Here is a 21698-nt window from a genome sequence, read left to right as displayed (position 1 = left end):
AGAAGGCGAGATTGGACGGGAGAAGAGAGGGAAAGTGGGTGGGGAACATTGAAATGAAAAAGAAAAGAAAGAGAACCTGTCATGTCGCAAACACTTCAAAGGAGCCGACTTCTCCTTTAGAAGTGGCATGATGAGGGTCCAAATACCATGAGGCACTCCTCTGGGCCTCCGAATCGGGTGGGAAGAGGAGGGGCTGGAAGAAAGGAACCAGTTCTTTTCTTGCATGTATGCATCCTCACACACACACACACACACACACACACACACACACACACAGCACTCCTCTATTTCACCACCTGTACAGTGCAGCTGCAGGGGAGCTTTAGTCTCTCCCCCCAAACCACAAAGCCAAACAAGCACACCCAGCTCCACCTTCCTCTCCCTGCCGCCCCCCCTGCAGCAGCAGGTCCAGGTCCCACAGCTTACACTGAGGTCGTGAAGACTACCTCTGGGTAAAGTTCACAAGCCTCCGCAAGCTGTTTGACATTACCAATAAGGTCAAAGTGTATCAGAAAACACCGGAGGATTATATTATTATGGTGTGCAGAGTCGCTCGCTGCACCTCGAGATCAAAAAATAGTCGAGGCATTTTCCTCTGCAAGCTGCTTGCTTATCAATGTGCAGAGCGTGAGCCTGTGGAAGTTACACAAGAGAGACCGAGAGGTACCCAGAGAGGCCTGCAGCGCCTCAACAAGAAGAAAAAAAAATCATCGCTCATTATCAGCCATCTATTTTATCTACTATGAAACATCTCCAGACTCCCAGTTGGCAGACATCAATGGTGCTTAAATTAATCCTGTGGGTTCCTGTTTGCACAATAAAGATGTGGAGGGGTGCTTCTGATATTCGTGCGACTTTACAGTGGAGTAATTGAATTAGCACACAAATCAACCACAGAGTATAGCCCAGCGTAGCGCTGAAGAATGTGATAGCTCCTGCCAGGGAACACGGATGCTCGGGCCTAGTCAATTATAAAGCATTAAAAAGAATCTGCCAATAATCACTTCCAAGAGGACTGAACAATCCAAGCTGAGTGTTCTCATGTTTACAGATGATAGGGCTTTCAGGTTAGCGCTGAGCCGGGCTGCAGAGCACAGAGCGAGACTGAAAACATATTTGTGGTATCATTTCCATAAGGCTCTGCTTTGCAGACCATAACGCAGCTCACAAATGTGATTTATGACCTTGGTTTAATGGCTGGAGCAGAGTCTTGGTAGGTATCAGATGACTTTTTCAATATGGCGACGTCAGAGGGGGCACGCTGAATGCACCATCACAACAGGAAATGAGGGCTTGTCTCAGCCAAGAAAATATGAGAAGTCAGATATCTGATCATCTAATGGCAGATAGATGCTACTTCACTTTGACAGAAAAGGCATCAGTCAATATGCAGCAGATGAGCAGTAAGAGGAAAAGTACGCCACGGATCCCTCACGCTATTTATCAAATCATTCACTCCAAAGGCGCTGGTCAATGTACACGCAAGCCTCGGCACCAGTGTCTCTTGTTCTACTGACTTATTATGTGTTAGAGAAGAAGCTGCAGGAGAACATCAATACAATGCTACAGCTGCTAAGCTTTGTGCAGCTTCTTTGTGTTTGACTCTGCAGAATCTGTAAATATATATCTGTGTAAACTGCAGAAAACGTGACTCACCTGGGCCTGGAAACTCTTGAGAACAGGTGCCACCATCTCCCGGACTTCCTGTGAACAGATAACACGGGTAAAGTCAGCCTCAGCAGTTTAGATTCTGCAGATATTTCACCTGTTTGGGAAACAGATTGAGACCAGCGAGGTACAACCACCGAGCACAAGAAAGAGGAGTGAGGGTCTTTAATGTTGATGAATAAGATTCAAGTTTAACTCAAGTGTCTTTGATGCCATGATGATGTAAAATTAACAGGGATGGTTTGGTTTTCTTCTGAAGTGGGGTTGTTTGAGGTCCTTGTCAATAGTTAATGTATTAGCCACAGGGGAAAGCTGAAAGCTGGGCTCCTTTGTTGAGGAAGCAGCCAGAGAAGCAGAATGGAAAGTGGGTTACAAACTACCGCAGACGAGGACAGCTCTACCACATGACAGAGTAAATACTAACAAACCTCAACGTAAACACGAGTATCATGTGCAAGGACTGTTCAGTTTTTAACTTTAAGGAAGGAACGGAGCCAGGATTTCAGGTTTGGGTGGGCCCAAACTAATTTCGGCTGGGCTTTAAATTACAAACATTAGTGGGTGACTAATTGAATTGATAAACATGACGGACCAATGTACCACTGTTACTATTTGTGGTTTCAAAACAAATTTAGTTGCTTTTTGCACCGATAATATTTGATAGTTGTTTTTTTTGTGTTAATCATAGGCCAAAAGAGCAGGGACCACAACCATGGTTTAATGAAAGAAAAAAAAAACCTCCACAGTCTTTCCCAAAAAGGTTTTCTAGTCTTGCCTATTGAATGTGAGGCTTAATGTGTCATTACTCTGTTTGTTTATGCATTTTTTCCAGCAGGCTAGAGAGATTGCCAAACTTTGTTCATTTTACAAAGACAGGCCATTTAGCACTAACAAAACAATCAAAAAATTGAAAAAAATCCACAATACATCTTTTAAATCCATTTAAAAATTAGATTAAAATGAATAAATGAATGAATGAATGAATGAATAAATAAATAAATAAATACATAATAATAAAAAAAAATAAAATAAAATAAAAAATAAAAAATAAATAATAATAATAATAATAATAATAAATCAATTAATTCAAAGAAAAGTTTTGAGTAGGCCTGTTAAAAAGTAGATGTGCCTTGGACCTCTGGGCCCACCCATAACCCCGCCCCTGCTTTGAGGGCTTCAAAAGAGTCAAAAAAATAACCAAACTATAAGGTGAGTGATTCTGAGACTAACGAATACATGAAGCTTCCCCTGGAAACATAACTACACCTCTATGAGCTGGAGTTCACAGAGGGAGGACGAGACTCAACAAACCAAAGGAAAAAGGGGGGAAACTTCTTTACTTACCAGAGATCGGGAGAGATCTCAAGTTATTAGGTATAAGACTAGGTAACACCTTGAAAGTAAGAGTTTACAAAAAGACAGAAATTTTACCAAAAACACCATTTGACTGTCACTACTAACCCCCAGTTAATTGAACAGTGCCCCCTGCAAACATAAGGAGATAGAGATTCAATGACTTATGACTCGTAAGTCATTTAATCTCTCACTCATAAGTTATGAGTGCAAAGTTGTTGTATGATTGAATTCTATATTTTGGTTTGCACCCAGTTTGATTTTTTTTTTCTAGAAGTTTCCTCCAGATCTCTTTGTTCCTGCAGAAGTCAGTTTTTTTCGTGTCTGAATTTCACAGTGCTGCACCTGTTTGAGCAGGTTTTTGGCAGCTGATACTGATGCATTCTGAACGTTATTTCCATGTGATTTTGTTATTATGGATGTTTTTTTTTATTTAAGTGCAAACAGCCTTTGGACACCCTACAAACACCACCAGGTGATTATATCTCATTACAACCAGGAGCTGTAAAAACAAATGAAAAAACAGTTTGAGATGAGATAATAGCTAGCAGCAATCTCCAAACTACAAATTTGAGCCAATGCAAAAGTGTTAAAATCTGCAGCCTGTCCAGTGTCCGCGTGAGGCAGGCAATGGCAGTACCAGAAACCATGTCCACACCAAGCCATAAAAAATTGCTTCCACAGCAGAAATAAACATGTTTACAGCCTGGTACAAGAAAAGATGGCATCAGCCTGAAAAGTGAATTTCTCTATCAGCACACTGTACGGGGTGAGTTTTTTTCTAACTGAGTAGTCCAGAAGATATTAAGATGCCATAACTTGGCAAATTGGCGACCTAAAGGTGTTTGTGTTGAGGCTACAAGCCCGCCTCATTTCCAATATGGCCTCAGACAATGACTTGCCTCAAAACTCTGTTTCAGAAACAGATGGATGACATCACTGAGATCACAGTCACACCATCCTGTCTATTTTCTAATACTCAATGATCGTTTGAATACTCGAAAAGCAAAACTTATCCATAGCTGTTAACTCACTCCATGTTAACTGTTGAAGGGTAAGATGAGCTTGATTCACAAACTGGGTTTGCCAGATTATTGCTTTAGATTATTTACAACAAAGAAGCTAATACATTGATCAAACAGTCTCCTGTATGGATGTTTCTCCACCTTTTCCTTTGGTCTGTTGAGTCTGGTTCTTCCTCTGTTATCACAGAGGTGTTTTCATGTCTCCACAGTAAACGTCAGGATATCATCTCCGTCAGATTCACTCAGGTTTTAGTCTGGTTACAGTTTAGACCAGGGGTGGCCAACCTGTGGCTCGCGAGCCACATATGGCTCTTTGGCTTTCGGTGTGTGGCTCTTTGATCCATTCACAAAAAAAATGTATATTGTTATGAGTAGTGGTGTGCCGTTCAATCTAAACTATATTTATATGGATGCCAACATTGGGATCAGTTGGGATTGATACTTAAGTTTCAGTTTCTCTTCTCTAGTACGAATTTAAACACACAAACACAGTAAATCTCGCTTTGAAAATTGGAAATGTATTGATTTTCATTTTATGTCATTTCGTTCATGTGTGGAAGAGGAAGTGTGTTTGTAAGACCACGTGTGTGACATGGCTCTCCGCAGTACCACAATAATTTTTGAGGCTCTTGGTCTCTGACTGGTTGGCTACCCCTGATTTAGACTGTAAACCTGCAGGTCAGAGCTAATCCATGCAGTGCAGGTAGAGGGATACCTTAGCGCCGTGTCTGAGAATGGTGTGAAAATGAACAGCAAACTGAGAAATTGTCATTTAACACACACTCACTCTGACATTAGTGTTTGGTTTGGAGTTTGTTAAATTACTAAATTACTTGCTTTAGCTGACGGTTGATAGCTTAGCTTCAGTCCCGGCTCTCTGGCCTTCTCATTAAAGGTGCCTGCCTGACCAGCATCCTAATACATTTACTATTGACATGTACCTCATACAACCCCACTTCAGAAATAAAACAAACCATCTCCTTCATGTCAGCGACTGTCCTTAAAGGAACTCTAACACCACATATGTGGAATTGAGGTATCCTGTTGATGGCGGTGAGTATTAGCCGTGGAACATGAAGGGTTTGAGTGGGCATGTTTAAAAAGTGGGGCTTTCCACTAGCTTGTATTTAAGCTCAGAGCTCCAAACTAGAGTGAGCTCCCACAGCCTCAGGTAAGGGGATTGTACTGCCAGTGGTGACAGCCTGATCCTGTCTTAAACGCCTGTATTACACTGACAAGATTACAGCAGCACACTACATCACCCGGCTCAGATCGGCAGGCAGCACAGCACAGCAAATAGCCAGAGGGCTCATTTATAAAATATAAAAATATTCTCTTTGACTTCAGCTTACAAGTCAATGGGTGATCATTTCAAAGAGGATGATAAAAAAGGACAAAATCTTATCTGTATCATCCATTGATTAGCTGCTCATTTATTTAACACAATCCACCTTAATTGCCATTTTGCCTTACAAAAAGTGAGGCAGGAGGAGGCCCTGGCACATTATAAACAAACGGTACAGAAAATGCACCACAGTTTTCAAAATAACAGAAGAAAAGAGACAGCAACGTGTCCAGTGATGTGGATGCAGAAGAGTCCTGAAAAATGATTTTTTTTACAGCTCGGGACGTTGGTTTGGCTCAGGGGTCAAATCGAGCACCCCACAAACAGAGGTTAGTCCACAAAGGAGGAAAACAGCCTCTCCTTCCTGCCCTGTCCTGTCCTCTGATAAAAAGGTAAAAAAAATATACATACATTTAAAAAGAGAGATTACATTTAAAGTGATAACTATAGATGAATTTCATAAAGAATTACACTGTCAGGAAACATGTACAATGCAAAACAAAAATCTTGGTGTTTCTTCATTTTCTTTTTTGGTTGAAAAAAAGAAAATAATGAAATAATAAAAAATATGGGCCACATTCATCTGACCAGTCCATAAAAAAATCCTATTTCAAGATGTTAAAAGAAAAAAAATGAGGCATAAAAATTCTGCCAGTAGGTTAAAAAATTACTTTGTCAAGTTTTCTGAACAGGAACATTTTTCTCACTCCCATCAGCAGCTTATTTTTTACTCTTTAAGAGCAATTTGGTCATGTGTTTTTGTCTTTTAATATCATGAAATTAGACATTTCTTTAGGAAATGTCAGGTGAATGTGGCTCATATAAAGTCTGAAAAGGGAAATTTTACTAAAATTGAGACATAAACACTTAGATTTCATTTTTGCAGTGATGATTTAGAACATGAGAGACAGAGATGTTATTGCTTGATAAAGGACTTTTAATTTAAAATGTGTATAAATTTTGGAGCAGAGTGGTGCTCAGGATGAAGATGACAAAGTAACTACTGTAAGAAGCACTGTTTGCATGTCTCCTTACAGTGGCACCTTTCCTTGTTTTATCACTCGTGTCAGTTATCACTGATACGATGTGCTCTCTACTTTAAATCCCACAGGAAGTATCACAGCTGTCCTGACAGGTACGTACTTCACCTGAAGCTGGGACAGACCTCTGTCTCAGAACTTGCACCTTCGACTATCACCCTCTTTGTCACCATGTCTCTCACAAGTGAGGATTTTTTTACTGTGCAGAGATTATAAGCTGAGGAAACATGCTGGCTTATATACTGCAAAACGTCAACAGCGCGAGCACTGAGACATCCTGGTACTTTTGGCACGCTGCATTAAACAAACACTAGTGTACTGAATGTTCTGCTTTAACTAAAAGCCTGTGTATTTCTGATATTCAAACTGTGAATGTGTTTTCTACAAGGGAAGGAAGTAAGGGCAAGTCACAGTTACACATTTTAAACATGTCTCATTGTGTGCTAAACATTTCTTCTAGGAGTAAAAAACAAGTAATTTAAAGTTTTCTGTCATTTGATTCTGAAAACCAAAATTTCATTAAATTAGTTAACTCAAAAGTCCTGCTGGCTTCTAAAATAGTTGTCCCCAAAGTGGGGGTTGAGAAACACTGAGGGTGTCACTAAAGTCTAAAATATATATACATATATTTAAAATGTAACGTTTCATTTTTACTGTAAAACTATCAATGAATATGGGTTGAATTTTAGGCAAAAGGCAAAACAGAAAATATTTGATCAGTTTTCAGCATCTCTTTGTTGTAGACGCTTGAGGAAACAAAGCTAGGACAATGACGGCATCAGCAGAGGAAGATTAATTTCGAAAACAGAAATACATGCACAGATCCTCACAGTTTCCACACATCAGCTTAATTAGGTATCTTTTTTTTGTTTGGTTTTGTCAGTTTTTTTAAGATGCGTCAGTTACAAACGTTCAGCTCTAAGAGCCGACCCTGTGAAGTAAACGATGGGAGGCAGCTCTGATTGTTTATTCTCCTCTTTTTTCTGGTTTAGCTGCACTTGATTGGTCAAGATGAGATGTGACGTCTGTGCGTCCAGTAAACTTTGTTTTTCACATTTCACATAATTTATGTTAACTAAGTGTCCTTGAGCAAGACACTGAACCCTGAATTGCTCCCTCTGTTGGTCAGTGCTGTGTGGACAGGTGTGAATGTGTTAGATAAAACTGATGGTTTCCATTGGAAATCCACCATCAGTGTGTGAATGTGGTGTGTTTGGGTGAATAGGACTAGAAGTGTAAAGCACTTTGAGTGGTCCGAGAGACTACAAAAGCACTATATAAGTACTAGTGCATTTACCATTTACCATTAGTCCAAAGTTCAAAGATAGTATACAGTCAGAAATTGAGCTTTTTGTCTAATGGAGATGGGTCTTTGTTATGAAACTTTATAATTTATCTTCAGTTGAAAAGCCACTTGGGAGCTAAAAGACCTGCCACGTGTAAAGAGCTGGACTTCTCATCACTACCATGTTTGGATTGGCTCATTGGTGAATTTCCATGGCAGGGCTTTGCCAATCTTCGGCACTGCTATTTTGGGGGTCATGAGCTGATTTAGGAAACCTTGTGTGGAATTTGATCAGTTGACAGGACTGTAGCACATAAACTGAAATCCAGTCAAGTTTTTGTGTCTTATTGGGCTTAATAAGAGCCACATTTAGCTGATAACTACAGAAAAAAGTTTCATTTCAAAATTTAAAAAGATGAAAACATGACACCTGAACTGCCAGTGGTTTCTTGTACCAAGAATTTTTTAAAAGCTATTTCAAGACACAAAACAAGTACTTTTTTTTTTACCCCATTTGCAGATTTTCTTTGCCATTCAGGCATCACTTTTGTCTTTTAATATCTTAAATTAAAAAAAATTCTGGACACTTCAGGTCAATGTACCCCTTTTTGAGTCCAATTTAATTATTGAATTTAATTATTTTTACTAAAAATGACACAAATATTTGTAAAGATATCAGTTTTTCCATGTAGCATTGTGTTCTAAAACCTGCAACTGCACTTAGCAATTGTTTTTCTTATTTGGAGTCAAATTTGTCACATTAGACTTAAAGGGCATACAACAAGTTAAATTTCTTTGTATATTAACACTTAACATCATGTGATAATGGCAGTAGAATAAATCAATCACTGTTTTTTTTTTCTTAATTTAGAGGAAGAAGTGGCTGTTTTCAGTATAGCTGTTTAAAAAGCTCTTTTTTCAACATTGCATACATTGCAAAGGTACATTTCTAATTTGGGGGTCATGAGCTTTGAGCCAATGTGAATAATAGGTGGTCATGAGTAAGATTGGGCTTTTCGGGTTTTGATTATTGTGTTTCTTATGAGCCTCATGCACCTGACAGGTTAAAAGAAATGTCTTTTTTCAAATTATAAAAAGCCAAAAATGGTTCCTGGATTTCTTGAAACATCTGCCAGTGAGGTGGGTAAAATGTGCTTGTCAGGTTTCTAGACATAAGAATGATGTCTTCATACAAGAAACTGAACATGAGCATTTTCTTACCTCACTGGCTGATTTTTTACTCTTTACAAGCAGTTCAGGCATCATTTTTGTCGTTGAATATCTTGAGTTAAGACATTTTTCTGGCCTTGTCAAGTGAATGTAGCTCATTTTAAGTCTAATATTTTTTTTTCACTAAAAATAAGACCAAATTTTAGTTTTTGCTGTGTACAGACTTTACACCTGAGCCCAGTTGACAGCAGCAGCTCAGCAGAGACAGGCATGAAGAATTCTTAGCCTACACTTCACGCTGTAAAAGCATAATGTTTGCTCACTTTTCATATTTCATCTGGCAAAAGATCCTAAAAAGCACGCCGGTTAGAGTCGTGCAGGAGGACTGCTGCACTGGGAGCTCGTCTTCATTAACATTCATCAGATTTAGGTTTAGTCAAGAGTCCTGTTCCTGCACATTTGGAGAGACACCTGTTCCTCAGTTACATCACAGGAATCTGGAGAAAGTCAATATTAGCTGCCAATTCTGACAGCAGGCTAAGTTTTTCATGAGTATGCAGCAAAGTTGAGCTTACCTTTTGTAAATGAGCCCCCTGGCCTCTCATCACACTGAGCCAGAGGCTAACGTTACTGCAAGGCCTCAGCATTTAAACATTAACCGAGCCACAGGACCAGGATGTGGAGGAGGGAGGGGGCTAACCCTGACTTCCTCTAGCAAACGCAGCGCTCACATGAACCAACGCAGACTTTACATAATAAATAAATAATTCACAAGTACAAAAAGTATAAGCGGGGGCTCGAGCAGTGGCACAGACACAGACAGTCAGTACCTGCTGAAGAGGAGATGAGAAAAACCACACAGGGTTGAGAGAATGAGGGGTGGGGGTGGTGGTGCTCGACTCACCTCAGGGACATTTCTCTTGAACTCCCTGCTCAGCTCCACCAGGTGCTTGTGGGAATGTTCGCTCTCCTCTTGTCGACCAGCCAGCTCAGACGCTACAGAGTTTAGCTCCCTCTACAAACACACAAAAGGGAGAGGAACGGTGAGAGGAGGAAGAGTGGAGAGAGACGGCACTTTAGGGAGGCTGCCAACGCTCATCCAGTAAAGCTTGGAGTGTACATAAATAAAAATACACTGCTGAATATTAACAATGTAATCCTTCATGATCTCACAGCAGTAATACTTACAGCTAGCCCTGGCCCATAAATAATTAAGCCAAAATAAATCCAATGGCTACAGTAGCAGAAGGCCTTTTAGATAATCAGTATTTGAAATAATCAATACGCTTGCAACGGCTATAGAGCGCCAGGGAGGGAGAGGGGAGAGAGAGGGAGGAAGGGAGGGGGGAGTCACGTGTAGAGACCCAATAACCTGACAAACACCCTCGCAAACTAATAGAGCTTCTTCCTGAAATGAAAGGTTGTTTTTTAAGCCTGGTTGAGACCTGATTCAAACATACAAACGCCCCGCGTGCTGTCGTAATTACCACAGGTCAGATCTATTTTCGGCCTCTTTTCAATCTCTCTCCCATCGCCTGCACCAATCTTTACACTGATCCTGCACTGATTTTCAATACATGACAGCAGCCTCCACAGCTTTAACCAAATTACCCTCCTGCTACAACAACAGCAGCCCTGATCACTATTCCATTAATGCCTCCTTCACATGGCCGTGCTGTATGAAATAAGAGCTACACGTCTGATGGGCTGCTCAGAGCCGTCTGTGCAGCAGGACCTTTATCAGAACCATGCATTCATGCTGGACTCAGCTGCACCACATGCCATCCGCAAATCCAATATTATTGATCAGTCATCCAATTCCCGGCTCTTTCAGCAAACAGAAAAAAAAGGAAAGAAAACAGATTCAAACTCGGCTCTCCTGTACTGAAGCAGACTGTACCTTCACCTCCTCTTCGCTCTGGCTCTCAGTAACTGATGAGGGGCTTCTTTTGTACAATAAAAAAAAGTGGAGTAGGGGATTCAATTACCACCGCAAATTTATATATGACGCCGGGAAATTAAATTGACTGTGTTTTAATTAATCTGCAGTCTTACTTAAAGGCAATTTCATAAATCATCCCACATAGAGAGGAGAAGAAAAAAAAGACAGAGTGGAGGGGTGAAACTTTAACGTGACAGCCTCGTGGGAGCCCGTCGGTCAAACGAGTTGGCTGTTAATTGAAGGGCTGCTGGTTCAAGTCCCTGGATTTTTGTCCGGGAGAAGTGGCTAAAGTGGGACTCAGTGGACAAGCTTCGAAGCTACGACGAGGATAAAAAGGAAAAACTCCATCAGTGTCGGACTTTTCTACTAGAGATATCAAAACTTCTGAAATATATATTCCTCGACATGATGCAGTAGCTGGAGCCTGATGTTCAGACCTTTGTTTGACCATATACTGAAGCAGATTTGGTGAAGCAGTGAGAATAACACAGAAAGTATAACAGTAGTGTCTGTGTTTGCTGTAGGGAAGTATTGAGTGACGTCAGCCTGAGTAGTTTGTTAAATATGGAGGTAAAGCAGTAACTTTTGCTCAACATCAGACTGATGAAGAAAACTATGAGCTTCACAGTCCCAGAGGTTTAAAACCAACATGTTGTCATATTTAAGAGATAGACTTCAGGTACGACTTTCTCATGACAGCGTTGTTTCACACTGTCTCATCCCACGCAGCTTCACTGACAAGCTAAAACTGACAAATAGTCAAACAAAAGGACCTAAACACAGGGGAAACTCTGTCCTTTTGCTGACATTGTATTCACCTTAAAGAGGGGGTATATTAGCTGTGTTTCCAACAATAAAGAGTTCAAACCACGAAATACCACAGAGTACACTTACTAATATGATATTTCACTTAAGTAGAAGTAAAAGAACAAGTCTGATAATCAAAATGAGAAAAAAGTAAGAAGGCTTTTTTTTTTTTTTAAAGAGGGGGTATTTTGCTGTTCTGTATTTTAAACATGGCTAAAAATGCTGGATGTTTAAACTAAACATATGCAGATTTTCAAACCTTTTTATATTCATACATTGTAGAAATCTCAGAATCTATCCGTTAACTGATCAAAACTGTCTGATCTAAAATAAAAACACGAAATCTTCACGATACCTAAAATGATGAGATCATGATATAAGGATCTCCTCATAAATTGGAGGGACAGACCTAAAAAAAAACACCAAACACTTCACATAACTCTGCCTTGGACTGGCTTAGAGAGAACTGGCCAATCAGAGGGAAGGGGGTTTGTGTAGTAGGAAGTCTTAAAGAGACAGTAGCTAAAACAAAGTATTTTAGGCTGAGGCTGAAATAAGGCTTTTCTAAAACACCAGTGAGAGAAAAACTTTTTTTGAGCTGTAAATCAGGTAAAGCTACAACAGGGTACCAAAGGGGACAAAATAAAGACTAAAATAAAGTGTACAGCACCCCTCTTTAAACACGATCATTTATAATTCAAACAAAGTTTAGGGTCTAAAACTTAAGGAAGAAGGCAACAGAACAGGTTATTGGGTGGGTTCAGCGTTAGTGTGTATGAATGGGTGTTTACTCCCCACACATTAGGCCTGTGAAAGGCTGGCGACCTGTTCAGGACGTACCCCGCCTCACACTCCTCACGGATGAGAAGCTCAATAAATCAAATGAGACTGCCTTTCTCTTTGTGTTTCAACCATTTTTTAATAAGATAAACTCAGAAAGGACCCAATGTTGGTGGTGTTATTGGAGGGGAAAAGTGTCATTCCTGGTAAATCCTACTGTCACTGAAGATGCCATGGTTGTAAAGGATAAGGCAACATAACTTTGAAAATTCCTGTTAGCACTTACGGTCCATCTGGGATGAGCCTTGCTGGAGATTAGAGAGCGGGCTTTCAGAAGCCAGCCAACCTCTACTAGATTCAAATGGCCTCAGACCGGCTAATCTTAGCAGGAGAAAATTCCTCCAGAAGTCACTTTGAGTGGATTTTGTAAGTACTTAAGATATAACAGTGTGGTGAATCTTAGTCTGCCAGTGCTTCACCGGCCTCTGTGTTCACTCTTTATTGCAGCTCCTCTGATGAGAATGGTGAATAGTGGAGCTGTATGCAAGCCAAACAGTGCTAGCATAATGGCACAGTTATTTTCAAAGCACCCCTACAGTTTTTTAGACCATTAAAAGGGAGGGGAGCCTGGGCAACAGCCCATCAAATGAAACCTACTGTCTGTCTTCCTGGAAGCGAGTGAAGCAGAACAGACTGTTTGTTACTCTGGTTGTCTTGCTCAGATTGATGATGAGAGGAACTCCACAGTGTTGTGTTTCTCATCGGTATCTCAGGAGACAAAGAAGATTTCTCCTTTGCTTCCTTATCAGATGTGATCCATTTCAGCCAACAGCCGGGGCACGTTTTAGATCTCTAATAAAGCTCTGTTATCTGAGATCCATCCATCACCATATCATGTACATGAGTGGCTAACTGTTTCCAGAGGGGGGACACATGTACAGGGGAAGAGGTGATCAGAGGCGTATGAGGACGGGCTTCTTGGTAATCACCCAATAGCTTTTATTAGGACCAAATTTTCAATGTGTGTCTGTCGGGTCAATGAGGAGCTCCTGTCATTGAGCCTCTGCCAGTCAAACACCCAGCCATAATTGATGAGTTTCCCCACAGGAGGCTGGACCTGTCACTGGGGCTGGAAGGACAGAAAGAGAGGAATCCTACGGTGGCTCAAGAGGCAAAAAATGGTCATTTTGACTAATTTCTTTTTTACACTGTTCACCACTGAGTAAGTCCTTTGCTGCATAAGATTTATGTTTAATACTTTCAGAAGTTTTAGATTCGGAATCATAGTTCAAAACCTTAAATTCCTGAGGAAGCACTCGTATAATACAGACCACACCCATTTAGAGGTGCCTCAAACTAGTTTTTTTTTAGGAATCTCAAGAAAGGAAAATGCTGCATCCTTCATATTTTTGCTTGAGAATAGTAATATCCAGAGCAGTACAACCTGCCATTCTGAGCTTATTACTGCACATAGTTCACCATGCTGACCCAAAGATAGCACGACACGACTGATTCTAAGATGACCCCCCTCTTTTTGAGACCAATCTTCAGAAAAAGACTCTGATAACCAGAATTTACTTTGTTCAAAGAAACTTTTTTTTAAATTGAAATTCTTAGAAATTCATTGAAATATTAATTAGAGACTGCTTTCAGTTTTGCCTTTACATCTAATCACTAAGATCTATGTTTCAAATGTAATTCTAATAACAGCACTATTAATAGTCATGCCTCTCCTATGTATCAAATAACAAACTGATCCACCCTCCTGTCAGTAGGAATGGGTACTTAATTAGGTACTTTTAAAGGTGCCGACCAATGTCTGTCAAAAATACCAGGTACCGATTCAAATATAATCAAAAGGTACCATGTTCAGGTATCTGAATGCATCCTTGTGACTGTGGGGGGAGTGGAATAGTGGGCAGTTTTCCATACTGGACATGAACACAGCATTGCATGGTTAAACACTGAAGAAGAAATATGTTACATTGAAAAAATATATATTTCATCATTAAACAAATTTACATTTTTTACCACATACAGCCAAAAAAGTACCAAAGAACGGTACAGTGGAGTACCAGTACCGATTGCGAGGTACCGGGCATCAGTACTGTATCATTTCAAGTGTGAAAAGAATCCATCCCTACCTGTCAGTGTCTTGGAAACAGCCTCTTTGAGGACCACAATTAGTTTTTCTTTTACAGTTTGCATTTGTCAGACAGTCTTTTAGGATGTAGGATGTTCGAACATTTACCTCCATAACTCCATATTTTTTGGCTGCCTGACAGTAATTTAACATCTCTGCTGCATTGACCATTGTTATCTTAATATTAGTATCATAACTCCACCTCAGCCGACTGTAAACTCGCCCAACTTTTGGTCCACTTTGCTCTGGACAATCACTATGTCTCTCCATGTCTCATCTCCTGTCACTGTGATGATTGACATTTCATCACGGCCTGTGAGGTCACGGGCTTTATAAAAAGCTGGCGCCCTCTGTTGGTGCAGTCATGTAGCGACCCTAGACAACTATCAGCATGTGTCAATGGTTAGACTCGGATTATAATATGACCCCCCTTTTTCACACTATTTGAAAAAAAAAAAAAACTCACCCTGTATTCAGGTCAATACGGTAATTTTTTATCCTGGTACAAATCAATTATCCCTAAATGTGTGCAGATAGCTTTACGCAAACTGAGGATGCTCAAATCTAGCTCCTCAAATTCAGACTGGGTACTGGTCAGAAGGGGTGATCCCATGGTGCTGATCCAGCCAATCAGCTCTCTGCATTTTTTTTTTTTTACCAAAGCTGCTTGATCAGGGATGTTACCTCTGATGCACTTCCTTTGTTTTTTTTGCTGAATTACCAGTCTACAGGACATAAAAATTCAAAACTGAATAGTAGTTTCTGTTACTTCTAAAGTTTACCAAACTGCTGATTAACAATTACATATTTTGTAGTTTAAATGAATATCAACGTCAATAATTCCATATACTCATTTTTTGCCTTTTACCCAAAACATTACCAGTCTTATCTCACAGTAGGGCATGCAGGTTATTATTTAACACTGGTATTGGATCGGTATTGGTATTAGTTGATAACCAAAGCTCAGGTATCAGTAACACAACATGAAAAGTTGGATCGGTGCACCCCTAAAAAAAAAAAACATAACTCTTCAGTTACTCAACTGAATCTCACCAAAGTGGCAGGTCGCACAGCTCTGTCAATGTCTATCACTCCATGAAACTTACAGCCTGATCTCTTTAATGGTTTTATAGAACTCTCAATTCTTACAGCATTAAACTGCCGAAAAGCAGAATTTAGGGAAAAGTTGAGTTTCTCTTCAGTAGGCTCCTGGCTCAAAGGAAGGGCCTTCTCTTTCACCCACATTTTCTCAACAAAAATTATCTTTTTTTTTCAAACCACCTTAAGCATGGCAGCAGACTCTGCCCTAACATGTAACATGTCTGTGGTGCTGTCCTCGCATGAAAAAAAAAAAAAGCTGGCTGGATGTTGCTGTTGAGTGTTTGGAGGCAAGTTATCTGAATCATCAGCAGCAACAGAGAGTTAAAGTCTGAGAAAACGTCTCTCAACAACAATCAGAGCCCAGAAATGTACTGTAACAATCAGCGCAAGAGCAAATGCTGGAGCTAAAACGCGGAGCACACTAATGTATTGTGCTGGAGAAGATCTGACATTGATTCATTAAACCTAGCTCATCTTGATTACATCTGTAGTGGTAAGCTATTTTCTCTCCTTTCACAAAGACAACCAATGCTGGAAAATGTTGACAACCGGGGAAAAAAGACTACCAAGGTGCTGTAATGAGGTAGACTGAGTCAAAATCACTATTGTGTGCAGTGGGCTTGGACAGCACAAATTAAAGAGGGAAAAATAGGGAGGAGGAGGAGAGAGGGGGAAATGCAGATGGGGTATTATTTTTCTTTTTGTATCCCATCTAATTGCAATCATAGGCAGATGTCTGAAAGTGTGACAGCATCAGCAGAATTGCTGCTGAGAGCACAGAATCTTTGTCTAAAAATAATCAGACATTCTGTGTGCTGCTGTTTGTTATAATGGTAATCGATGCTGGAGGCTTTGAATTCCATCAATTTATAGATCCACTCTGTTCTGCCTGGTGACTGTACTGCCTCACAACCCCCATCACATACGCACACCAACGCAGAAAAAAAAAAAAAAAAACACTCTCCACACACACACACTCTCACGCAAGGTCTCACACAATGGAGCATGGTGGGCATACATGCGTGCACAGACACACACGTGTGCTGCTATCAACACACAGAAGCAGCAGGAAAGGGGCAGAGCAGTGTGTGTGTGTGTGTGTGTGTGTGTGTGTGTGTGTGTGTGTGTGTGTGTGTGTGTGTGTGTGTGTGTGTGTGTGTGTGTGTGTGAGATTAAGATAAGTGTAGTTTCCTTTCATACATTCCTTGTCGCCTTCCATTCTCGGTGCAGGGCAGGATTGTCCGGAGCTGCCTCAGATTAGCCTCGCATCTCAGACGCTACATTTGAGAAGGGGGACTGATCAATAAATCAAATCACCACAATCAATGGCCCCAATCACTGCAGTCTAGCCTGGCTTCAACATTATTACTGGCAATCCTTTCAGCCAGTTGGGGAGGAGGGGGCAGTGCAGGGAAAAGTGCACATTGGCGCCTGTCCATATGAAAGATCCAACATGAACTCTTATCAGGCCCACATGGGCTGGATATCAGTTAAGGGCAGGACAGGCAGACGGTGTGTGTGAGTGTGCATGTGTGTGTGTGTGTGTGTTAGCCTGTCCAGACAGAGGGATCTGGGCGGGAGGAGCCTCTGACCTCCTTGACCTAGCCTGAGCAACGTGAGCCGAGCATGCGGCCGCTGACAGGGAAACACTGGGGGGCTGCTATCGCCGAGCATCTCTCTCCATCTGTTTACCACCACCACCACCGACCACTTCTCCTTTACTCTCACTCTTCATCAGCTGAGGTGGAGCAGCTCGGATTAACACCACCATCACACTACGATTAGACCACTTTACACCTTTATGAAACGCATACAGCTCTAAGTTCATCCATTAGATTTAAAATCAGTCAGTTACCAGGTGCTCAGCTGCAAAGACCACAGACAGGAACATAACTTTTAAATACTGAAGTTGTTGTCCATTTGATAGCACGTCAGGTTAAGACGGGTTCATAAACCCTGAGCGGGTTACTTCAGTCTTTAGAATTTAAGCTAGTGCTGGTTAGCTGAAACTGCAGCTCCTCGAGCGTCCACTAGAGGCTGGCTTCAAATGTAGAGTATATAACTCATGGGTGCGTCTTAAAGTGATAAACTGCAGTCTCCTCTCTCCTCTCTCCTCTCTCCTCTCTCCTCGGTGGCACTTGAAGTAGTCTCTGAGTCGCCATTCTGAAGACAAAGCGATAATTGTGCTCAGAGAGAGAGGAGCGAGGATGGAGGAGACTGATCTGAGGAGCTAAGATCGAGAAAACACGAGAGCTGGCTTTGAGGAAGTTTTTTAACTGACCGACATGCCCCCATATGGAATATCACACTCTGATTGGACGCTGCAGCAGCTCAGATTTTACATGAAACTTCACAAACACAACGGAGTTTAGTGAGAGAAAAGACGAGCTGAGGACAGGCACAGAGGATCGTTCAGAAACTGATCATAAATCTGGTAACAAAGTGTTCACTGTGAGTTTAAAGCACAAAACACTGAACACAACCATCATGAAATCAATATAACAGAGGATTAATACAGAGAGATAGATAGACAGACAGACAGACAGACAGACAGACAGACAGACAGACAGACAGACAGACAGACAGACAGACAGACAGACAGACAGACAGATAGATAGATAGATAGATAGATAGATAGATAGATAGATAGATAGATAGATAGATAGATAGATAGATAGATAGATAGATAGATAGATAGATCAACTTTGTTGTCCTTTTGCAGGAAATTTATCTTTGTCAGAAAACTGACTGATAAATAATATCTTCCTGAGACACAATAAACTCGGTTATATTTATAAGTTTCAGAGTTCACGATCAGATGTGCTCTAGATAAAGGCTAAATAGTTCATAAATCTAATAACAGGGCTCTACACTAACTTTTTCACTGGTAGCACTGATGCAACCAACTTTCTCAGTTGGTGGCACCAGTAGACGGCTTGGTCTTTCCCTTTATTTATTTATCTATTTGAGTGTAGTAGCTCCAGCTAAACTCTTTTGCTAGATATTTTACTAGGTGACAAAACAGGTTATGTCTTTTGTTTAACTATTAAAGGAAGACAACAAAAATGCTTCTTAAATAAAAGCAAATGATAACAGACATGCATGTGTTAACATTTCAAGGTTAATATAGTTAAAAAAAGTATTTCGGTTGAAATAAAAAATAAACTCGGGGCTTTACATAAATCAATGACTAAAATTCTTAGGTGAGTTTCCAAAACTTACTAAAATAACCTAAAATGCAAAATAAAATATCTTTAGTGTTTGTCTTTGTCAATCTGTGTCATACATTAACTCATTACCACAATGTCTTGCACAGTGCCTGTGATAGAGGAAGTATTAAAACATATGCACTCACATGAACGTGACCACATGTAATTTTAACTCGCACACGCTGTAAAAAAGGTTGCATTTGCGACCATTTTGGAAGCAGTCTTGAGCCCTGAATAACGACACACTTTAGCGGTAAAGTGATCTGTGTGTTTCTACACAGCACACAGAATAAACAGATTTCTATGTGAACATGTAGGACACAAGTGAATGACGCAAGTGGAGGAGGTAAAGATGAAACTCTGGAGCTTTGAGACGCATCCATGGACGTAGTTTCCATAACTACTCGTGTTGTAATCCCGACCCCTGACCCCTGACTCTTGACCAGGGATGGGTATTGATAACCCAATCCTGTTAAGAATGGATCAGAAATGGTCCAATCCATCAACACTATCAGCCTTTATGCTGAACGATCCCCTTGTCGATTCTTTACATTACGCCTGAGCTGCTGGACCTTACGGTGACGTCATGTGATGTGTCACGGGTCAATCACGATCTTTAGTCAGCAGCAGAATTTCCAAGATGATGGCGGAGAGATCATCGAAGCGATCCAACGCTCAGCTTCACTTCACCAAAAAGTTTGGCTGGGACGATATGCTATTCTCACGATCCGATTCTATTATGATTTTTGGGTTGCTGGTTCGATTTAGATTATGATTCTTCAGTATTTATGATTTCGTGCTGTTTTTAAGCTTGCTGTTTTAACACCAGACCATGTGAAAAAGTTAAATGATGATAATGTCAACAGACTGTATCAGGAGCCATATTTTAATAAAATAAAATGTACACCACATGAGTCAGAGAGAAACATTTCACCCTCTGCTGGAGAAAAGTGGTAACTTCTTTCCAATTCAGTTTATAAACAAAGACTGAAATGAAGAATTTTAATTTAAAAAAATGATTTTTGACAAAGGATCTCGAGTTTCATAATGTCAAAAAAAAAAAATCCTGATATATCGATTTTCGATTTTTTCTCCCACCCCTACCAAAAAGGACGCTAATAACGCAAAGTGCACTTCCTGCAATGCTGCAATGCAAGGGTGGCAACACCTTTAATATGTTTAAACATTTGTCAGAGCACGGCGTAAAATACTAAGAGTGTGATGTCATATTTATTTACTTATAAACTCAATAGGATTTTGACACAAAACTGTTAAAACCGACTTGTTATACTCAAAGATTTCCACAGGAGGAATCAATAAGGGAATCAATACAGAATCAGATCGATCAGAGGAATCGATAAAGGCTCTGGTGTCAATAAAATTTTATCAATACGCATCCCTGACCCCTGACCCCTGACCCCCTCAGCACAGTGACTGGTCTCAAACCCAACTCTTGTTACACATCTATTGTCTACTTTTACGTTCACTACACCATGTAGAAGTATGTTTGCTGCGTTACGACTTTAAAGACTTCCAAAGACGAAAATCACATTCATCCTGACACCTCTCTAAACTCCGGACTGGAAAGTCTGATAAATCAGCCAAAATAATTAATCCCCAGTCAGTCAGACTGTCTTCAAGTTGCGTGCTAAACCTTACAAAAGAGGGAGAAGCGTGTGAGCGTTACAACCATCATCTAAAGGTGTGACTGGTGTTGTCAGCCATTATTCGTCATACTCGGCTTCATTTAGAGAGTTTTTGGCGCCTGATACACCGGAGCACAGCCTACTTGTCAACACTTCTCTCACTTTAATTCCTACATGGACACACGCACGCACGTTTCTAATTTCTCACTGATATAACACATCTTGGCATGATCAGGGAGCTCTGAAGGCTTTTATTAAGTCTCACTCAGAGTAGGATCATGCAAACACCATCTTACAGTGGGTTATGTATCCGCTCTCAATCGATGAATAACTTTAAATGTTCTCCAATTAGAACATTCAAATTACAATCTCTGACTGAATGCTCCAAACGAGGGCCAATTACAACACCTTATTTATCATCATTAAGGCCGAGCATTGTTCTGCTCCTTTCAAACTCTGTGGTTACAATCAGGGTGTCTATTGTCATTGTGTGCTACATGCAGGGTGACTAATTACACAGTCCTATGATTCATTAGAAGACTAGTGGGTTGAAACCTGAGGAGACATGATAACCTCAGCCCGCGGAGTGATCGGCTAACAGAGACATGAGTGTGTGAGAGTGACAGACGAGTTTGAGAGCCGCTCAGAGCTCACACACACACAGTCTGCCTGTTTTTGTGCCAGGGACACATGAAAGAGGAGGAGAGCAAAGTTGAGCAACAAAAATTGGGGACAGGGTTTGTTTGCTGTTAGCGTCGGGGTGTGGGAGAGGAGGGCGCTGCGGGGGGACCGGTGCGTCTGTGAAGCTCCACCATCGAGGTCAGTTAGCGGGAGAGGAGGAAGGCTCCAAAGATGCAGCCATCACCACAATGGCCCACTTTCACCTGAAACGACGACGACGAGGAGCCGGAGCGATGCAGCACAGCTAACCTGCGATTGTTTATTCTCTCTTAAGAAATGTCAATCTGTTCCCTCTCAGGTGTGCTGCTCTTCCTCTTGTTTTTGTTGTTTTCTCCCCCCCTACTCTCTCCGTTTTCCCTTGTCGATTGCAGCAAGATCAAAGCGACGCCGCTGGAAGAATCTGAATATTTCAGGTGTGGAGAGAGGGCTGCGTTTCACACCACCTGTGTAGAGCTGAGACACGGGTCCCTCCTCTCGCTCAGACTCAGTTAGCGGGGCCCCTG

The 21698-nt window shown here is 40.9% G+C and overlaps 1 protein-coding gene across 2 annotated transcripts in view; it reads right to left on the bottom strand.

The window, feature by feature from the left end:
- Positions 1–21698, bottom strand: part of cux2b (cut-like homeobox 2b) — a 130968-nt gene that overhangs the window by 72920 nt on the left and 36350 nt on the right. For both annotated transcript variants that reach the window (XM_074669762.1, XM_074669763.1), the window contains exons 2-3: positions 9791–9901; positions 1657–1704 (exon numbers count right to left, since the gene is read on the bottom strand). In XM_074669762.1, coding sequence (XP_074525863.1) covers positions 1657–1704; positions 9791–9901 — 159 coding nt within the window. The remainder of the gene's footprint in view (positions 1–1656; positions 1705–9790; positions 9902–21698) is intronic.

The sequence above is a fragment of the Halichoeres trimaculatus genome, unplaced genomic scaffold (genome assembly GCF_033239565.1).
Source record: "Halichoeres trimaculatus isolate MK-OKI-2021-1 unplaced genomic scaffold, fHalTri1.1 fHalTri1_scaffold_5, whole genome shotgun sequence".
Lineage (NCBI taxonomy): Eukaryota > Metazoa > Chordata > Actinopteri > Labriformes > Labridae > Halichoeres > Halichoeres trimaculatus.
This window is presented reverse-complemented; position numbering and strand designations above follow the sequence as displayed.